At 53.7% G+C, this 16,907-nt stretch overlaps 1 protein-coding gene across 6 annotated transcripts in view; it reads right to left on the bottom strand.

The window, feature by feature from the left end:
• Positions 1 to 16,907, bottom strand: part of CBFA2T2 (CBFA2/RUNX1 partner transcriptional co-repressor 2) — a 59,661-nt gene that overhangs the window by 4,451 nt on the left and 38,303 nt on the right. For all 6 annotated transcript variants that reach the window (XM_084538465.1, XM_084538464.1, XM_084538469.1 and 3 more), the window contains 9 exons: positions 13,553 to 13,696; positions 9,750 to 9,991; positions 7,454 to 7,543; positions 6,768 to 6,949; positions 5,882 to 6,135; positions 5,025 to 5,110; positions 3,690 to 3,885; positions 1,042 to 1,110; positions 487 to 677 (listed from right to left, as the gene is read on the bottom strand). In XM_084538465.1, coding sequence (XP_084394591.1) covers positions 487 to 677; positions 1,042 to 1,110; positions 3,690 to 3,885; positions 5,025 to 5,110; positions 5,882 to 6,135; positions 6,768 to 6,949; positions 7,454 to 7,543; positions 9,750 to 9,991; positions 13,553 to 13,696 — 1,454 coding nt within the window. The remainder of the gene's footprint in view (positions 1 to 486; positions 678 to 1,041; positions 1,111 to 3,689; positions 3,886 to 5,024; positions 5,111 to 5,881; positions 6,136 to 6,767; positions 6,950 to 7,453; positions 7,544 to 9,749; positions 9,992 to 13,552; positions 13,697 to 16,907) is intronic.

Below are 16,907 nucleotides of genomic sequence, written 5' to 3'. Positions count from 1 at the left end.
AAGGCAGTACGTATCCACCGCGCTGGTCAGCACCAAGGCAGGGTGTGATTACAGACCATCAAGAAATGAGTAACTCTGACTTCTCGTGGGACCCAGTTTCTACCCTGCACTGTTTTAAAGCCGTACCCACCAGCACCCTTTTCTCTTTGCTCTCTAAATGCACAGAAATCCCTGGTGGCTGCCCCGTGTCCAGCTAACGGTGCCCAGCTGGGCCCTCACACAACCACACTGCACCCGAGGGCTCTTCCAGAGGGGAATCAGTTTAGGCTGATTCCTCTGCCAATAAAATACAACCTAAAGTTTTCTTTTTTTTACAGTATCAGTGCATCCTTTTAGTTACTGACCAGAGAGAGGCTTTTAAAAGGGAAAAGGGATGGGGGACCTGCAGGCTCCAAGCCACCCCTGGGCAGGACCCAGGGCCTTGGTGAATCCCTGAAACTCCCCGCTGGGGACGTCCCCGCAGCTGGGCCAGCCCTGGCACCGTACCTCTGTAGACTCCTCCTGTTCGTTGATCACAAGGAAAGCGTCCTCAGTAGCCTGGCGCTTGGCGTCCGCAATGGTCTGCTCCATGCGCGCCCTCTCGGAGGCGATCATCTCGAAGGCCTTCTGCTCGGCCTCCGCCACAGCCTTCTGCACCTCCGACATGGCCTGGCGCTTCACCTCGTTCACGGCTTCTTCTGGAAGGGAACAGCAGCCTCAGCAGCCTGCCCGAGCCTCGGGGTGACGCCAGTCTGGGCAGGACGGGGGCACGGAGCTGCGGTGCCGCGGCCCCTCTCGACTTGGGACACCCGCAGGTGGGGGACACGGGGCTGCTCCCACCAGCAGCAGAGCCAGGCTCGGCCCCGCGGGCTCCCCGCCGACACCGTAGGCAGGAGCACCCTTGGCAAAGCCGGGGCCGGGGGTGCGGGCAGCCAGATGTGCACATCCCGGGGCTTTCCTGCAGCTGGGCTTCTCCAGTCGCTGCAGAGCAACGTGCAGCATCTGTGTTTACCTCAAGGGATCTGGCAGCGTCCCCTGCCAAGGTTCCTAACAAACACTTACCAGCTTTTTTCCATATCTCCTCGGTGACGTAGCCCGTTCCCGACCTGCTGCTGAACTCCCGCAACGAATCTGTTGGAACAGGGGACAGGGGAAAGGTTGGCAGAGCCTCATCCCAGCCCACTGCCGGCCGCGGGGTGGCTGGGGAATGCCCGGCTGTGTCTGGGGACCTGGCACAGACAGCGGCCCGGCAGGGTCGGGTTAACAGGCTAAAACTTGAAACAAAGGATTCCTACAGTTAGGGCCATTCATCAAACACTTGGATGATAAATTACAACATTTAATTAGCGCCCTGCATAATTTATGATGCAGTATAACCCATTTCCATCTCCTGGTACTTTATAACAACAAGCAATACTTATAAATACGTGCCATCAAACATCTGCACTGCCCACTGGCTTGGAACATCAATCTATAGGAGCAGCAGTTTACATTAAAGGCAGCACTTTCCATTCCCAGGGGCAATTCAAAGACTCGAGTGGATGGACAAAGCGTCCTGCAAGCTCCCTGGCAGTGAGAGGTGTATACATTCCCCAGCACCCAGGGAGCCAACCTGACAGATGGGGACGCTCATACGAGGATCTAAACACAGAAAGCTTGTACTGTCTTCTATCCACATCCCTTTATTTAACACTTCAGAGGAACTTTCTGAAGGGTCAGATGGCACTGGCAGAACGAAAGCTGATTCATGTCAAGGGCTGTGAGGTTATTTAAGCTCGTGGCAGTCTGCAGTGTGTCCGGGGAAGCTTCCTGACATTTAGCTGCACCTTCTCGCAACAGCAACAGAGCCTGGAATTGGCTCCAGGTTCCCAGGAAGGGAGAAAACATCAACAAGGCTCCCGATAAAACCAGAAATGGTGCCACCTTCAGCAGCACAGGGCTGTAAGTACACGGGCTGTGCTGCACCCAGGTGCTGGAGGGCTAGGGGCTGGCTGTGCTCCTTGGGTCCCTACCCTCAGCAATCAGATGGAGCCCAGCGTGCTTGGGCTCATCGCCCTGACCTCAAGCTCTGCACGCTTCTCCTGTCCTCTGTGCTCTTCACAGTTCTAAAGTTGTTCTAAAAGAAGCCGTCAAGCTATTGCAGAATTTATTTATTTTTAACCAAAAATTAAGTTACCTCCTTTCGGTGAAACTTTAAAAGCCATTCATAATTTCAAATCTGAAATTCAGATCTGCATGATATTCCCAAAGCAGGGCAAGGGCTGATTTAGAAGCAGGATTTTTTTTTTTTTTTAATTTATTCTTCCTTCCATTTACGCACTTGCTCCCACACTGAAGTTTCCACATACACAATCCTCCCTGTTGCTTCTGTTTAGAAGTGCTATGACTGAAATCAAACTGAGTTAAAACCCTAAGGGTAAATTAAGATTTAAAGCTGCAACCAGCAAATGTTCATTAACATATTCTATTTTAGTTGCTTTTGCTCGTGTACTTGTTATTGTTTTCCTATGAAATACTCATTCTCACTGCCTGAGAACTACCAAAACTTGTTCAATTGCAGCTAAATCTAAGCTGGACCCAAATTCAGGTGCTCTTTTGACATGCAGGAAGATTCGCTTGCTCTCTTTATGTAACTTACCCAACTTGTTTGTATTACACCAAATTGACATCTTGAGCTTGACATTTATTATTACTGGTAGAAAACATGTATTTTCATTTTTGAATGAATGAGATTTTTTTTTCCAGCACTTGCAGCAAATGCTTTTGGTTAGAATTCCCATCCAAATGCATAAAATCAGCACGTTTTACTTGGATTTTGTGAAGGGTAAAAAGCCCTTGCCTATTGGAGGGGAAAAAATATTCAGTTGCAATGAAGTTAATTGACTCATGATAGGAAAAAAAAAAAGCATTTATAACTTGAACTAGAGGTAGTAGTTGCTCTTACACCAGCCTTCAGCATTTTCAGAATTAGCAGGTCCTGCCCTTTAAAATCCTTTATGCAAGACAGGCTGGAAGCAAAAGAGGAAGGAAACCAACAACTTTTCCTGCCCAGCTGGGTTCTCAGCCTTGGAGGATCCTTGTGTCGAGCTGCATCTGCTGACCAAACCCAGCCGAGGGAGACTCTCTCCTGGCACCAGCAAAAGCTGCTGCCAAAAAGTGCCTTCACACTTCAGCAAGCGCTGGCTCCAGGAGCTCACCCAGGAGCTGCCACGCGGTCAATGACTCGTCTCTCTTCAAAGCTTTGAGAACAGTTATGCACTGATCGAGATTTATTTATTTTTTAATTCTTCAAGGTCAAAAATAGTTTGGGTTCCAATGAAAATTGTGTTCTTGACTGGGGAGAGTAATGGCAGCTTTTCATCTACAAGGTAATGCTCAAAATTGCCACGATGATAGATGAATTATCACAGAAAGTGATTTACCAGCGTGAGTTTTTCCCTATAATTTCTTTAAGGGAAGTCAAGCTGATCTTTTCAGTATGTTCTATTTAACAACTCATTATCAGTCTAAAGAGTTTTAGAGCCAGCATTTGGTCACCATGCTGGAAAGAAGAAATCATTAGCTTTTTTTTTTTTTTTTTCTTTTTTGGTAAATTAAAAAGTTCACAATTAAAATGGAATCTTTTGAAATTAAAACTTTGCACACATTCTTTTTTTTTTTTTTTTCTGCACAGCAGGTAGTAAGAAACGTCAGCCAGAGGCGGGTCTTACCGCTGCTGATGGAGTCGGAGCTGCTGGGGCTGTGCTGCCTCGAGCCCAGCTCGCCGCCCGCCTTGCGCGTCTCGGCCGTCTCGCTGCAGCGCCTCTTCCAGTAGTTGAGCTCCTCCCGGTCCGCCTCCTGGCAGCGCCGCAGCACCGCCATGGAGCGCCTCGTCTTCTCCACCATCTCCATGATGCAGTTCAGCGCCTGCGGGGAAGGACCAGCTTTCAGTTTTTCTGCCTGCCGACGAGGGCTGCTCCGGGATTTCTCGCTGGAGGTACCCGGGGGGCTGTGCCGGGGAGGTGGAAGGTGAGTCCGTGCGGAGGATCGGGGTCTGAGCGCGGCACTGCAGAGGGAGCAGGGCCCGAGCAGGCCCCTGAGGTGGGTCCCGTACCCACACACGGAGTGCAGGTGAGCCTGGACACAGCATGAGCTGGGAGGGAGGTGGTGACACCCACACCGTTGGGCTTTGGTCACCATCAGGTGTGGCTGAACAGCTTTAGGGCCGTGCTCCTGAAGGTGGAGGCGAGAACAAACCGGTCTCTAAGGGAACAGTGTGTCCCTGCAATGCACTGTTGGCTGGGGGACAGGTTTTTGTGACTTTTATGACACGTCTGTCTCTGACCTAGAGGAATTGGGCTTGGTACCAGCTCTCTACAGCCACATCCCAACTCACCACATTTAGCTATGGGGCTTGACACCCACACAAAACATTATCTTTTGGGTATAAGCAAGCATGGGGACCCTCTGCATTTATGATTAAAGCTGAATTTCAATCCCCTCTCTGTAGGGAAAATGCTCCAGTGAAGAGCTTGGACCAGCAGCCTTGCTCAGTGCAGAACAACAGGCTCTGCACAGGGTCTGCCAGATGTACCAAGTCTTGTCCATACCCAGCTGTGACCCACAAAAGGCTGGCAACCCAGGAAAAAAAGCTTTTAAAAAATAATGATGGGGTTGGTTATTCTGCAAATTCCATATACTTGCTGCATATAACACATCTGCATGCCTGTTGGTACAGTGCTGGCCTGGGCAGCTGCAGAAAAGACCTTTATAGGGACAAGGTTGGGTTTGGTTGCTCTGACAGCCATGCTCTAAAGGAGAAACTCCCCCGCTCAAGCATTGAGTCCAGGCTGGATTTGGCTTCCACTGCCCACGGGCAGAAGAAAACTACCAGGACACTGCTACTGCTCCTATCTGCCCTCCCCACCATCGACCTTCCTGTGGTGGCTTGCTCATCTACTTGGAAAGCCTGGACATGGTGCCAACAAGAAGAAAATCACAGATCGGGGCAGGTGAGTGCTGGGTTGTGTCCCACAGAGCTTCCCACAGCTCCCAGTGCTCCTTACATGATCCAGATGCTTCCACTCATCAGCCCACTCTCTCTCTGTCAAGCGGTGGTCCACCAGCTCGTCCTGGTACCCTCCATTCAAACCTGCAACAAACCACAGCCACAACAGGGGTTAGATGGACCTTTCAGAGCTGGAGAGGTAACGTGGCCCTGAAGCAACAAACAGAGCTGCATTTCTAACCACGTATAGCTGTGATTTCAAACACTTCTCAAAGAGAAGGCTAATTGCATACTGGTGCTTGTACCCCTGCTTGTGTCACCATCTCAGAAGTGCCACAGTCCCCTCACTGGTCTGGACCTGACTCGCTTGGGAGGGCAGTTCCCTTTTTATAAAGCCGTAGGAGCTCAGAGCTGGTGATTCAGGCTGCCCTGTTGGAAACAGAGCTCACCTACACACCCCCTGCAGGGCTGCGGCAGAGGAGGGGGTCAAGCTCCGTTCCCTCCAGGCCTCACACAGCTCCTGGCTGAGTCACCTCTGAAAAGTTCCGTTCTGTTCCCATGGTCATCATCTTTGCCTGCTGGGTTGGCTACGCTCAGAACAAACACCAGGTCCTTCCTCCTCATCCTCGGTGGCTCCATCCTTTATACAGACAGAGGGAAATACCCGCTCTGCCTTCTCAGCCTTCCTGCTTCAAACCTTTCAACGTTAGGTGTTTTCTCTGAATTCCCTGCTCTCAAACCTTTCAATGCTAGAGGTTTTCTCTGAATTCCTTACTCTGATCTTTTGGGGGCGTGCCTGGAATTACCCAGCTTTAGGTGTGAGTGGCTGAGCAGGGGCCAACCAGGGACAGACTCCTCAGCTCCACTGCTGGACCTCGCAGCTCCTACAGCCTAAAGCCCGTCAGACCCTCTCACCGAGGCTGCTGTGCCTGTCCCGAATCTCCCTGTGCTCCAGCATCTTGCTGGGGTCTCTGTAGAGGTGGGAGGTGGCGATGTCTTCCAAGGTGTAGTGCTGGAGGGGCGGCGGGGTGGGGTGGAACTGCCCGCCGGGGTTCATCAGGGGGATGCTGAGGGCCGGGCTGTGCCGCGGCGCGGGGCTGATGGTGCACACCCGCTTGGCCGGGGGCTCCGTCGGCAGCGTCTCTCTCTCGAAGCTGTTGTCTTCTCTTCTGCAAGCACACCGACAGACAGGATTCGTTAGCGCCGCATCAACGTGCTCAGAAAGGGAAAGATGCAGAATTGGGGCAACGATGATTTTACTGGGGGGTAAAAGCAGGGAGCTAAACCAAACATGCTCAACTTGGGAACAAATCCACGAAATGACCTCGTTAAAAAAAAAAAGTTCAAAATGCCTGAGTGTTGTGATTCATCTTTCCAAGCATGACCAAATTAAGATTTCACAGTTTTTATAAATTTGATGTGTGCTCCACATAATTACATAACAACTTTTTCTTGGAATAAAAGTAGTGAAAATGAGCCGTATCCCTCCTAGCACTGACAGTGCCGCCACTCTCCGCCTTTCCAGCCCAGGTATTTCAGTGACCATCTACTGAACTAGTCCCTCTGGGGCAGAATCTTCCTGAAAGCCCTCAGAAAGGATCCCCAGCTGAGCTCTCAGTGCAGGAGTACTGTGAGGAGAAGCTACAGCCACGGACAGCCAGCACTGTCTCATTCACATAGCTGTTATGACTGTTAAGATCTTACAGTTTGGCACTGGACGCCACTACAAATTTTGTTTCACCTTTGCTGCTGTGAAAACCCACATCTTCAGGAACTTGGCAGTGGTACAGGCTCTTCTTACCTGTCCGGGCTGTGCCTCTTCCCGTTGCCATTCACCTCGATCAGCAGCTCGGAGGAGTCGGCTGGGGAGGCGGTGGTGGTGTTCAGCAGGATGTGCTCGTGCTGCGCCAGGTACTGGGACGGCGTCTGCTTGGCAGCCCGGGCGCAGTGCAGCAGCTCGCGCTGGAGCAGAGGGAGGTTGGCCTGGAAAACAGGCAGGGCTCTGCTTCACGCGGGCTGCACGGGCATTTGCTCCGTGCACAAAACCCCTGCGAGCAATAAAAGGTGAAGCCTGGGCTCCCGCTCAGTGCGTTCCCTCCTGGGATGCCTGCGCCGTGCAGATCTGCCTGTGTGATCTCAGCATGATCACAGCACCGAGCTGCTCCAGGCACGCTCCCTGTGCCAACACCCCAAATATTCTAGATCTGAGCACTTTCAAATCAGATTATTGGATGAGAAGGTGCAGCACAGAGCTTGGTTTGTCTCACTTATCCCTGACACGCAAGCAGACATACGTGGCACTCATTACAACGTTAGCTCTCCGTGAGCCAGTCGCACATGGCGATCGCTATGGTCTGTGCAGTCTGTCTTGGACTTCAACAAAATTGTTCTGGTGCTTGAAATGAGAGCTTTGCTACTAGTGACACGCTGCCAAGTAGCACAGACCAACACACAAATTGTTAGCAAGCCCCATCAGCTCACTGTCACCTTCAGAAAGGGGATCACAAACGGCCTTAGGGGGAAGTTCGTCGCCTCTTGCAGCTTGCAGTGAAATTCCTCAATTGTCACCGTTGAGTTCTGAGAAAAGAAATTAAGAAATGAAATGACAATTTGCTCTTATTTTTAGACACTTGGGAAACAGCTCAAAATGAACAGAACTGGAAGGGAGACTGCATCTGCCGTGACAGGACTGACAACGTTTGCATCGGATCCCGCCTAGCACAGCCAAAAAGACTCAGGTCAATGGAGCAGAAAGCAGGGAGATCGACCACGCCAGGCAAGGCGTGAACGTGGCACGCAGCCAGGCGCTCCCAGCTCTGGGGTGGGAGGCAGGGACCTGCTCTGGAGGCAGCGGGACCCAGCTGCCACCTCCTGCACCCTGCCCAGGTGGCCTGGGGCAAGCCAGGGGAGCCAGGCAGTGGCTTCAGCTGCTCTGAGCTGCTCTCCTTCCCCCTTCCTTCCTTCCCCCCTTTCAGCTCAGCTCATCTCACCTATCTGCCACCCACAAAGCGACTGCCAGCCTGCTGCTCACCCCAGCAGCACGGGCTCCCCCAAGGCTGTTTAGGCTGTGCGCTCCCTGGACAAGCAGCATTGGATACACTGCAGCTACAACGCTCGTCCCTGCAGCAGTAATTGCTGTCAGGGGTGAGAAGGATGAGCAGGGAACATGAACAGCTTTTAATTTCCTTTCCAAAGTGGTAAGCTAAGCTACTACCTTACACCCACGGAAATATACAGGCCTGCCTGCTTTCGGAGGCAGCATTTTGCATCCAGTGCTCAAGTTCTGTAAAAACCCGAGGCTGCATCCAGCCTCACATTTGTTCTGCCCATGCCAATCTGGGAAGCAGAAATACTCTGTGCCTGCAGTCCAGCCCCATTTGCTGTGCACTGAGCCTCAAGAGCAAGCCTGCCAAAAAGCAGAAACCAGCTCAGGAGCTGTGCTGGGTGATGGTGCAGCTGGGCTGGTGGCATGGTGCTGTGCTCCAGGGCCTTGGCTCGCACAGAGACTGCACAGCCATTTCTAGCAGTGAATTTGTGAATCTGCAAGTCTTAGATACAATCCTGCAGCCAGACCCATTCTTTTCTTTTTTGAAGGACGCTTTCAGCTCTCCAAAGACGCAAAGGGGCAGGAGGCTATACATCTACTGCTTCTGCATGCTATATAGCCTCAGCTATTGCAAATCCAAGGGCAAAAGCTGCACAGAGGTGTTATTTACCAAGCCCCTTTTTGTCTTTGCACCCTCAGACTGTCCTAAACACGAGTATGACCGAATGACAGTTTGCACAGCCACCAATTTCTTTGTTAATGCAGGCGAAGCAGCAGAGTATCAGAAGCTGAGGCCTCCAGCTGCAACAGCACGTTTCCCATCTCCTACAGACCTCGGCAATGGTTCACGCTGCAGTGCTGGTGGGGCTGGGCTAAGCTGCACGGGACAGCCCATAAAGAGGAAAGAAGCCCATTAAATACACTGGGCTCAGCAGCGTGTATCAAAACTGAAATGCTTGAAGCATCAGGAGGTTCTCCACACACTCCAGACTTAGAACTGGACTTTTGAAAAGGGGTAGATGCAGACACTACCCCCACACGGCATTTCTGGAAGCCCCAAAATTCAGCATCACCCTCCTTCCCCTCAGAAAGATGTGCTTTCAACGCCCCCACACCGTACTGCGGAGCTGCAGGAAATAAGATGGGGCCCTGGGCATGACAGGCCCACCAGTTACCCACAACGGGTGCACAAGCAGTGGTCTGCAGTCAGAGGTGCTCTCAGACAGAGCAGCTTTCAACTTCCAACTACCAATTTTCCAGAAGTTGTAAATCCCTCCTACTCTAGGCTTATGGGGTGCAAGGAATTAAATGTTTCCCTAGCAGAAAACTGCAGTCTCCTCTGACCTGTGTGGAAGTTTCACTCCCAACAGCTAACCAGGAAGCACAGCACAGCCACAGCTTCCAGCAAGGATGGCAAAAAGCCCCAGACATGCGGCTTTTGTAATCAAGTTCAGTCCAAAATCTTCTGGGTTTCCTTAGGTTCAGCTGCAGCCGGGCTCATGTCAAAGCAACGCAACCGGCCAAGTAGCTTTTGAAACCCACTGAAGACAAGAAATAAAAGTCAGCGAGTTTACCAGAAAGCATAAACACTGCGGAGCCGTGCTTGTAAAGACACACGGGGTTGTGCAACGCCGGCACGTGGCGGCTGCCAGGATCCCACCACTACCATGCTTTTGCCACAGCAAAGCCCCCCCGGCCGCCGTGTGGCTCCGCGGGGCCGTGCTTGGCCGTGCTTACCACTAAGGCCAGGACGAGGGTCCGGACCTTCTCCCCGATCTCCGGAGAAATGTCGTTGCCGAACTGCTGCAGGGTGGTGAGGAAGCGCTTCAGCTTGCTGAGCTGCCGGGCCCCGCAGGTGGCGGGGAGCTGCTGGTTCGTCAGGGAGGAGGAGGAGGAGGAGGCAGGGCCGTTGCCGAACCGCTGGGGGGGGGACGGTGCCCCATTGAGCGTCGGGGGGGAATGGTTTATCCCGTTGGGCACTGCAAGGCAGAGACAAAAGCGTTATCGGCGTGAGGTGGGCACGTCCCCAAGGGCTGCTGTTTAGGAGGATGGGGATGGTCACCAGCAACGCCCCGTCCCTTCTCGGGGCAATGTTCTGTGTGGGCCCTTGTGCACAAGTCCCCCTCATCCAGCTCCGGTGTCCCCATAGCGTTAGGGTTTGGGCAATGACAGACCAGGTGCCCCTCGGTTTGCGTTTGAGGCAGCTCAAAGGGCTGGGGGTCAGGCTGCACGAAGCTGACACCATGGCAGCCCACAGCGTGCCGTACGTTCAGCTCGAGGACTTCAACGTGCCTGCTCTCAAAGCTTACAGCCCCCGGCGAGAGCTCCCAAGCAGTTTTTCTGTCTGTGTCATGCAGAAAATGACCCCAGCCGATCCAACCATCCCTCCCGGCCACATCGTTTACGGGCAGCCCGCAGTGCTCGCCGCAGCCCGGGACCTGCCGATGGGCACCGGAGCTCAGGTGCTGTGGGGGCTGGCGGCACGTCCCGAGGGGCTCCTCCTGCCCATGCGCCCAGCCGCGTGCCTCCCCGGGGCCTCGCAGGGTGTTTCACAAACACGCTTGTTTTCCCAACCTGGTCCCATCTGCGCCTTCGCCTCCTCTAAGCAGAAAGCATGTTGAAACAGCCTTCGGTTGGGGAAGTTTGGGAAGTCCGCAAGGGATTAGAATAAATTGTTGACATCCCCACGCTGCCGTTGTGCAATCTGAAGTCGTGTCTGGGAAACGGCGGAGAGCAGCTGTGCGCTTGGGGCCCAACTCCACACAAACCCAGAATTTTAGAGGTGAAAAGTACACCATCTAAATAGAGATTGAGCTGACGCACTGGGTTATCCTTAAAAGCCCAGACCCAAAAGCTTTGTGAAGGCGAGCGCTGAAGGACACCAGAGCCAATGCTCTGCCCTCGCACCCTGGCATGCCCGGGCGGGGGAAGGCGTGTGCTGCTCCTGAAGTTTCACAGCACGTGAGAGATGCAAAAACTCCCACCGCAGCCTCACAAAGATTGCTTCTTGGCTCCTCCGAAGAACACCGCCGGTTTGGGGTTTTCAGAGAAAAATACGGGACGTAGCCGAGCAGTTAAACCGCCCTGGGGCACACCGAGGGTGTGCAGGCTCCACACACCTGGACCTGCCGTGGTGAGCCCGGGGAAGATGAACCACAGTCAGTTAAGATCCAAGGGAAAGATAAGGCTGAAGAGACCTTCAAAGCTGGCTCGTGCTAACCAAGGGGTGAAAGGCTTTTTGGGGGCATAACGAAGACACGTCCCTTTGCACGCACAGGGACGATGAAGTGAAGGTAAGTTCTCGTTTCAGATTGTGAGGGCAGAGGTGTAAAGGCAAAATGAGCTCACGCCTTGTGCTATGGATCAATGCCACTTGGGAACTTCTTGCCCACACCGGCATCCCCGAGCCAGTAAAGGAGCAGAGATGTCCCGCAGAGACACCGCACGCACCCACAGGATTAGCAATAAGGGGTGTAGCAGCCAGCATTGAGCTGGTTTGAAAGGACAAATACTCATAATGAGCATTTAATTCATGATACAAACGTTATAAACGTGGGGCAAAGCCACCCAGGAGGAGCTCCTCTCAAGCAGAGGCGGGCTGCTCAGCTCTGTGCCCTCTGCAGCCTGCGGCTGAGGCGCTTTGCCCCATTCTCTATTTCTCTTCCTCTTTTCTTTCACAGGAAGGAGGAGGAGAGCACGGGCTGCTCTGCGTGCAGGCAGGAAGGAGCAGGGGCTGCAGGGGCTGCAGGGGCTGCCCAGGGCAGGAGGCAGCAGTTGATGAACTCGGGCGCTGCTGTGGCAGCCCAGCAAGCCGGGGCTGTCTTTGGATGGACGCAGCTCCAGTAACTGCTCTCAGCATTTTTAGGCTCACCCTGTCTGACCCTCTTGCAAACTGGATTACCGCAGAGCAGCTGGCAGTTATCTGATCCTGCCTATCTCCAGGATCTGCTCAGCCACAGACCACGGAGCCTTACCAGGTCCTGGGCTCCAGATGAGAAAGCAGAGCTGAAGCAAGCGAGAGCAGGCTGGGGAGACAGCACACAGACCCTGGTGGAATTACAGGTGTGAGGAGGAACGGAAAAGTCATCGCCTAGGGCTACACCATTAAATCCTGCTTTAGGTACTTAACAGCCTAAGACTTTCCTTGTTTTTCCAAGCCTTCTGTTACTGATTCGCTGCCTGCACGCAGGCAAAGCCTTCCTCTAGCGTGCTCCTCCTCGCTTACCCACGCTGTGGGCTTTTGCAGGGCAGGGTTCACACAGCCTGGCTCTGACCAAGACCCTCAAGCACAGCTGAGAAGTTAAAAAGCAAGAGTAAACTTCATTACAGGTTGCAGCTCTCATCTCTCCTGAAAAGAGGCAATTAAGTCATCTGGAATCAGCAGATTCAGGCTACTTGGACCTTAACAGTGTGTCAAACAACCTGATTGGAAAAATTAATTTCTGTCACTTTGCTAATGGTCTTTTTCTGCCTTCGCAAAAGGAGAGCCATTAAAAAACCCTCAGTGTATAAAGATGGGGACAACGTGTCTGGCGGGATAACCCAGTGATTAGCGTTATTGCCAGCATCACTCAATACATTAGCGAGTGTCCTGAAAGAGAGGCTGAATTGTAAATCTGCGAAATCCCCTGCCAACACGAAACTGTGAGATAGCCCAGACACCACCGTGGATAGCAAAGCAACACAGAACCAGCTAGGGAGACTGTCAGCACGGGGAACAAAAGGCAGGCAGAGCCTGAAAAATATGTATGTGCCACTTGTGGGGGTAAGATAATTTCAAGCCCAAATGTTAAGTAAAATGGCTTTGCTCTGGAATAATGCTTTTAAGAGATGATGGCTTAAATGTTGCATAAGGGGGAAAAAAGAGCTTGTGCTCTTTCTAGGGTGTGAGAAAAGGCTGTTTGGGGAAGCCACCTCCAAGCAACAAACTAGGTGAAGGAAACTGCTGGCATGAGGCTGCTCTGCAGCTGGGCAGGGCAAGGATGAACTGCAGCTTCTTAGGAAAGATTATGAAGCAAGCAGGGAGAAAAGAGAATTTGGACGGACAGCAAGGAATTTCTGAGGCTGGGAAATTAAAAGACGAAAACTTTCTAATCTCAGCTGCAGAAATGCTGTCTGCAAAGCAAGATACAGCAGAGTGGGAATTAACTCCTCCAAAGATACAGAGAAAAGCCCAGCTCTTGGCTCCTTTGAAGCCAACCTGATAAAAGACTTCAATTTCTTAAGGAGTTTACTGCAGAAATCAGGGCTGTACCTGCAAGGAGAGTGACTTGAAGCAACTGCAGCAGCACTGGGGCCAAGGGAGGAGCTGGCAGGTGCTGGGGGAACATTACAGACCCCATCACACGTCCTGTGTAAGCAGTGAAGCAGCGGGATGCCCCCAGCCCTCGCTCCATTACCACCACACGGCACTGCCAATGCTCGCCATGCTGGCCAGCGGCCCTGGCAAGCAGCTGAAACCCCACCAGTGACTTCTACAAGCCAAGTTCCCTCCTCGCTGGATTTAGTCTCGTGGACAAGCAGTGTTACTGGCGTCTTACGTGCAGCTGGGGTGAAGGACACGGGCCGGGGGCCGCCGGGGTTGACGGGGGGCAGCGGCGGCATGTTGGGAGGAGAGGATCTGGACTGAATCTTCACTTCCACGGGCGATCCGGGCATCACTGGCACCCTCTTCTCACCAGCAACTGTACAAAGAGAATGTGGTAATGTTATTGACAGTCACAGACGAGGATTTCCCTGCCGAGCTCGCGAAGCAGAGCTGTGGTGGTGAAGATTGGAAGAGGGTCACACAAGCCTGCCCGGCTGCTCTGCACGGAGACAGGGGCAGGGCATGGACCTGTGCAGGTGGCCACACACCTGGGGTGCAGTGGGCACCCCAAGACCCTGACACACAGGCTCGGGATGCTGATGTTCACCATCAAAGTCTCTCAACCATACTTTCCTCACCCCTCGAGCCCAAAAACGCTTCCACAAACATTTTCCTGTTTGCTTTGCTTCCCCTCGTCCTTTAAATCCCCTCGGTACTCCCAGGTACGCCCATGATGGCTCACGGGTTGGTTGCACGTTTGGTTTTTAAAAGCAAACTCACAAATTGAGCGTTTCTGCCCCTTCTCTCCCTCGTGAATGCCGAGCGCAGCCTCCCCGCGCTGCACAGACGCGGCCGCACACGCACGCATGAGCGAGCCCGCGCGGCGACGCAGTTCCTGGCCCACAAGGAAGCGCACGGGTGCCTGGAGGCAGCGCCAGCCCCAGCTGAAACCACGGCCCCTGCCCTTCGCCTCCCGCCTGCTGCCGAAGGCCGGGTGCCCAGGCAGCGCGCACCGCCCCGTGTCCGCTGCGCCTGGCCCCGAGGTGACTTCTCCAAAACCTCTGCCAGGTCCGAGCCGCGAGGAGGGTGGCATCCACGCCAGCAAGCTACCGAAATTGTCAAAGTGTCTTGAAAACAACTCAACACAAGGCATCTGCAGCCGCTCTCCTGTGTGGGGTCTCTCTCTCTCTAACACAGCTCAGCTGGACGTGGTGGCTGTGCTCCTCGCTCCAGCATCAGGCTCCAAACTCATCCTTGGAAGGAAACAAGACAGAAATAGGTGCTAATGCAAGCCTTATTTTGTTTTGTTTTTAAATCCAGACAGGAAAATACTTCTGACACTATAAAAGAAGCCTGAGCATCTCCGAAGAGCAGCCCAAACCTCCCCAGGAGGCACTGGGCACCGCAACCTCAGCTGAGCAGCGCGGGGCCACCCGACGCGAGCCATCCCTTCGGCAACGCGCTGACCACTTTCTGCTCCTCCGAGCGACGCCTGTCTCGTTTGATTAGCTCACTAATGAGTTGTGACTGCGTTCCAGCATGCCCTTCACAAAAACGTTGACAGGTTTCCAGCATGTCCATCTGTGCCCTGGTTTGGGGGCGGTGTGGGGAGGGAGGGGGCTGCCAGTTGTCTTTCCCTTTCCTTTCTTCCCCTTGTGTGCACGCTTCGGGCCACCTGCTTTTTGGGTGATGGAGCCAAGGGCCCAGAGGAGCAGCTCGATGTGGTGCACCCATCAGCACCCGGCACTGGCGAGCAGCGGGGCCGGCGGGAGTCCAGCGGGAGAGCTCCCCTTCGATCCAGCCAAGAAGAGATGAAACCGTGAGGTTTTGATGCTCGCAGAGAGCGAAATGGAGCAATTTTCTTCGACTGCTGTTGGTAAGCAGAGACATCTGGACCTGCAAAATGGGTTTGTGCTCCCAGGAAAGCGAACGTCGCTGCTCAGCACGCTGCCAGAGGAGCTCGCAGCGTGTTGCAGGGATGGAGGCAGGCAGCAGAGCGACACGTGCGTGCCCCCTCCCTGCCAGGCAGGGCTCTTCTGCCCGGGTCTCCTCCACCACGTGCAGCTCAGCTGGCGAGCTCCCCGCTGCGCGATGCCCCTGCCGAACGGGTGCTGGTCGTTCCTAGCATCTGCCTGGGGCTCCTGCCCCTTGCACAGCCCGCATCGCCTGCTGAAAGAGAGTGCTTCCAAATCCACCGTTGGAAAAACCAACGCAGGGCAGCCACCGTCCTGGCCTGTGCCTGGGACAGCTGGCTCCTGTAATTAAGGGCAGGTGATGCCTCTTCAAGCTGCTGATAGAGAGACTGCGTGCTGTAATCACCTGCTGGTGGCATGGAAACACACCCCTGCCACACAGCACCGCTGTTCCTACAAATACCTACCAGCTGTAAGAAAACCAGCTCTCAAATTCGGGCAGCTCCTATTAAACACTGCGTTCCCATAAAGAGAAGCGTTGAGCAGGTAGAGAACACCAGCACCAAACCTGCTCCTGACAACGAAGCTGCCGCCTCCGGGAGTGCAGCCGTGGCACGAGCCCTCTGCAGGCAGCCACTGGCCAAGAATCCTCTCGGCGAGGCACCAGCACCTGCCTTGCCCCCGCGTGCCCTGCGCGAGCTGGCTGCTTTATTTCCCCTAGGGCACGTCCCTGCTAAAGCCAGCGAGGTAACAAATTCAGTTTGTTATTCCTCGTGTTTTTTTTCTGGTTGCAGGGCTGTCTGGGGGAGGCAGGGGCAGTGCTGGCTGGATGCTGAGGCCCCGTGTTTTCTGCCACTTCAGCACAGCTGGAGTGACTGGGGTGGTGGGGCTGGAATCGTGGTGAAACCCGTGCTCGTGGTGCTGCCACGGTAGCAGGTTTGTGTCTTCGCTTCAGCCTGCCTTCCAGAAACAGCATTTGCTGGGCTTTGCAACCGTGAACAAAGCAGAGAGATACAAAAATCACGGGAAACTACAGTCAATTTTAACACAGTAATGTAAGACCGATACTAACACCATACTGCCAATTATTCCAGGGCGTTTGGTCCCACTCACACGTGGTTTGGCACTGGTGTGCCCGGCCACACTCGTGCACAAACACAGCATTAGTACAACTAACACCACACTGCCGCAGGAAGACCGCCAGTGTTTGTGCTCACAGGTAACACCCCAGCGGGCAGCTTCACGGCAAGGGCAGGAGGAAACAACCCCCTTCGTTCCTCCCACCCTAAGCAAATGGAGCAGGAGAGCCAAAGAGTCAGAGCCTGGCCTGAGTTCGCTTGCTCCATCGGGGAAGAGCCCAATCCTTCAGGAGAACTCCTTCCTCCTAACGCAGTCCTAGGGCACATTAAATACGGCGCCGGAGCACCCGCAAAGAAAGCAGAGCTAATTAAGTTAATTTGCAGCAGGGGCGGGGGAAGTCAGATGGAGTTTATTCCCCCGAAATAAACCCCGTCACGAGGGGTTTACTGCACGAGGCTCCGAACCCGAGCCCCGGGAGGAGCCAACAGCTCCTCTTCCAGGCGCGCTGACAGACAGGCGAGCAGCAACCAGGGCTGTGAAATTTAAAAGCTTCCTGCTAATGACCCGGGGCATCTATAAACGCAGATAAAAACC

Source organism: Aythya ferina, assembly GCF_964211825.1.
Source record: "Aythya ferina genome assembly, chromosome: 16".
NCBI lineage: Eukaryota > Metazoa > Chordata > Aves > Anseriformes > Anatidae > Aythya > Aythya ferina.
The sequence above is the reverse complement of the archived record's forward strand: the minus strand, read 5'-3'. Positions and strand labels throughout refer to the sequence as shown.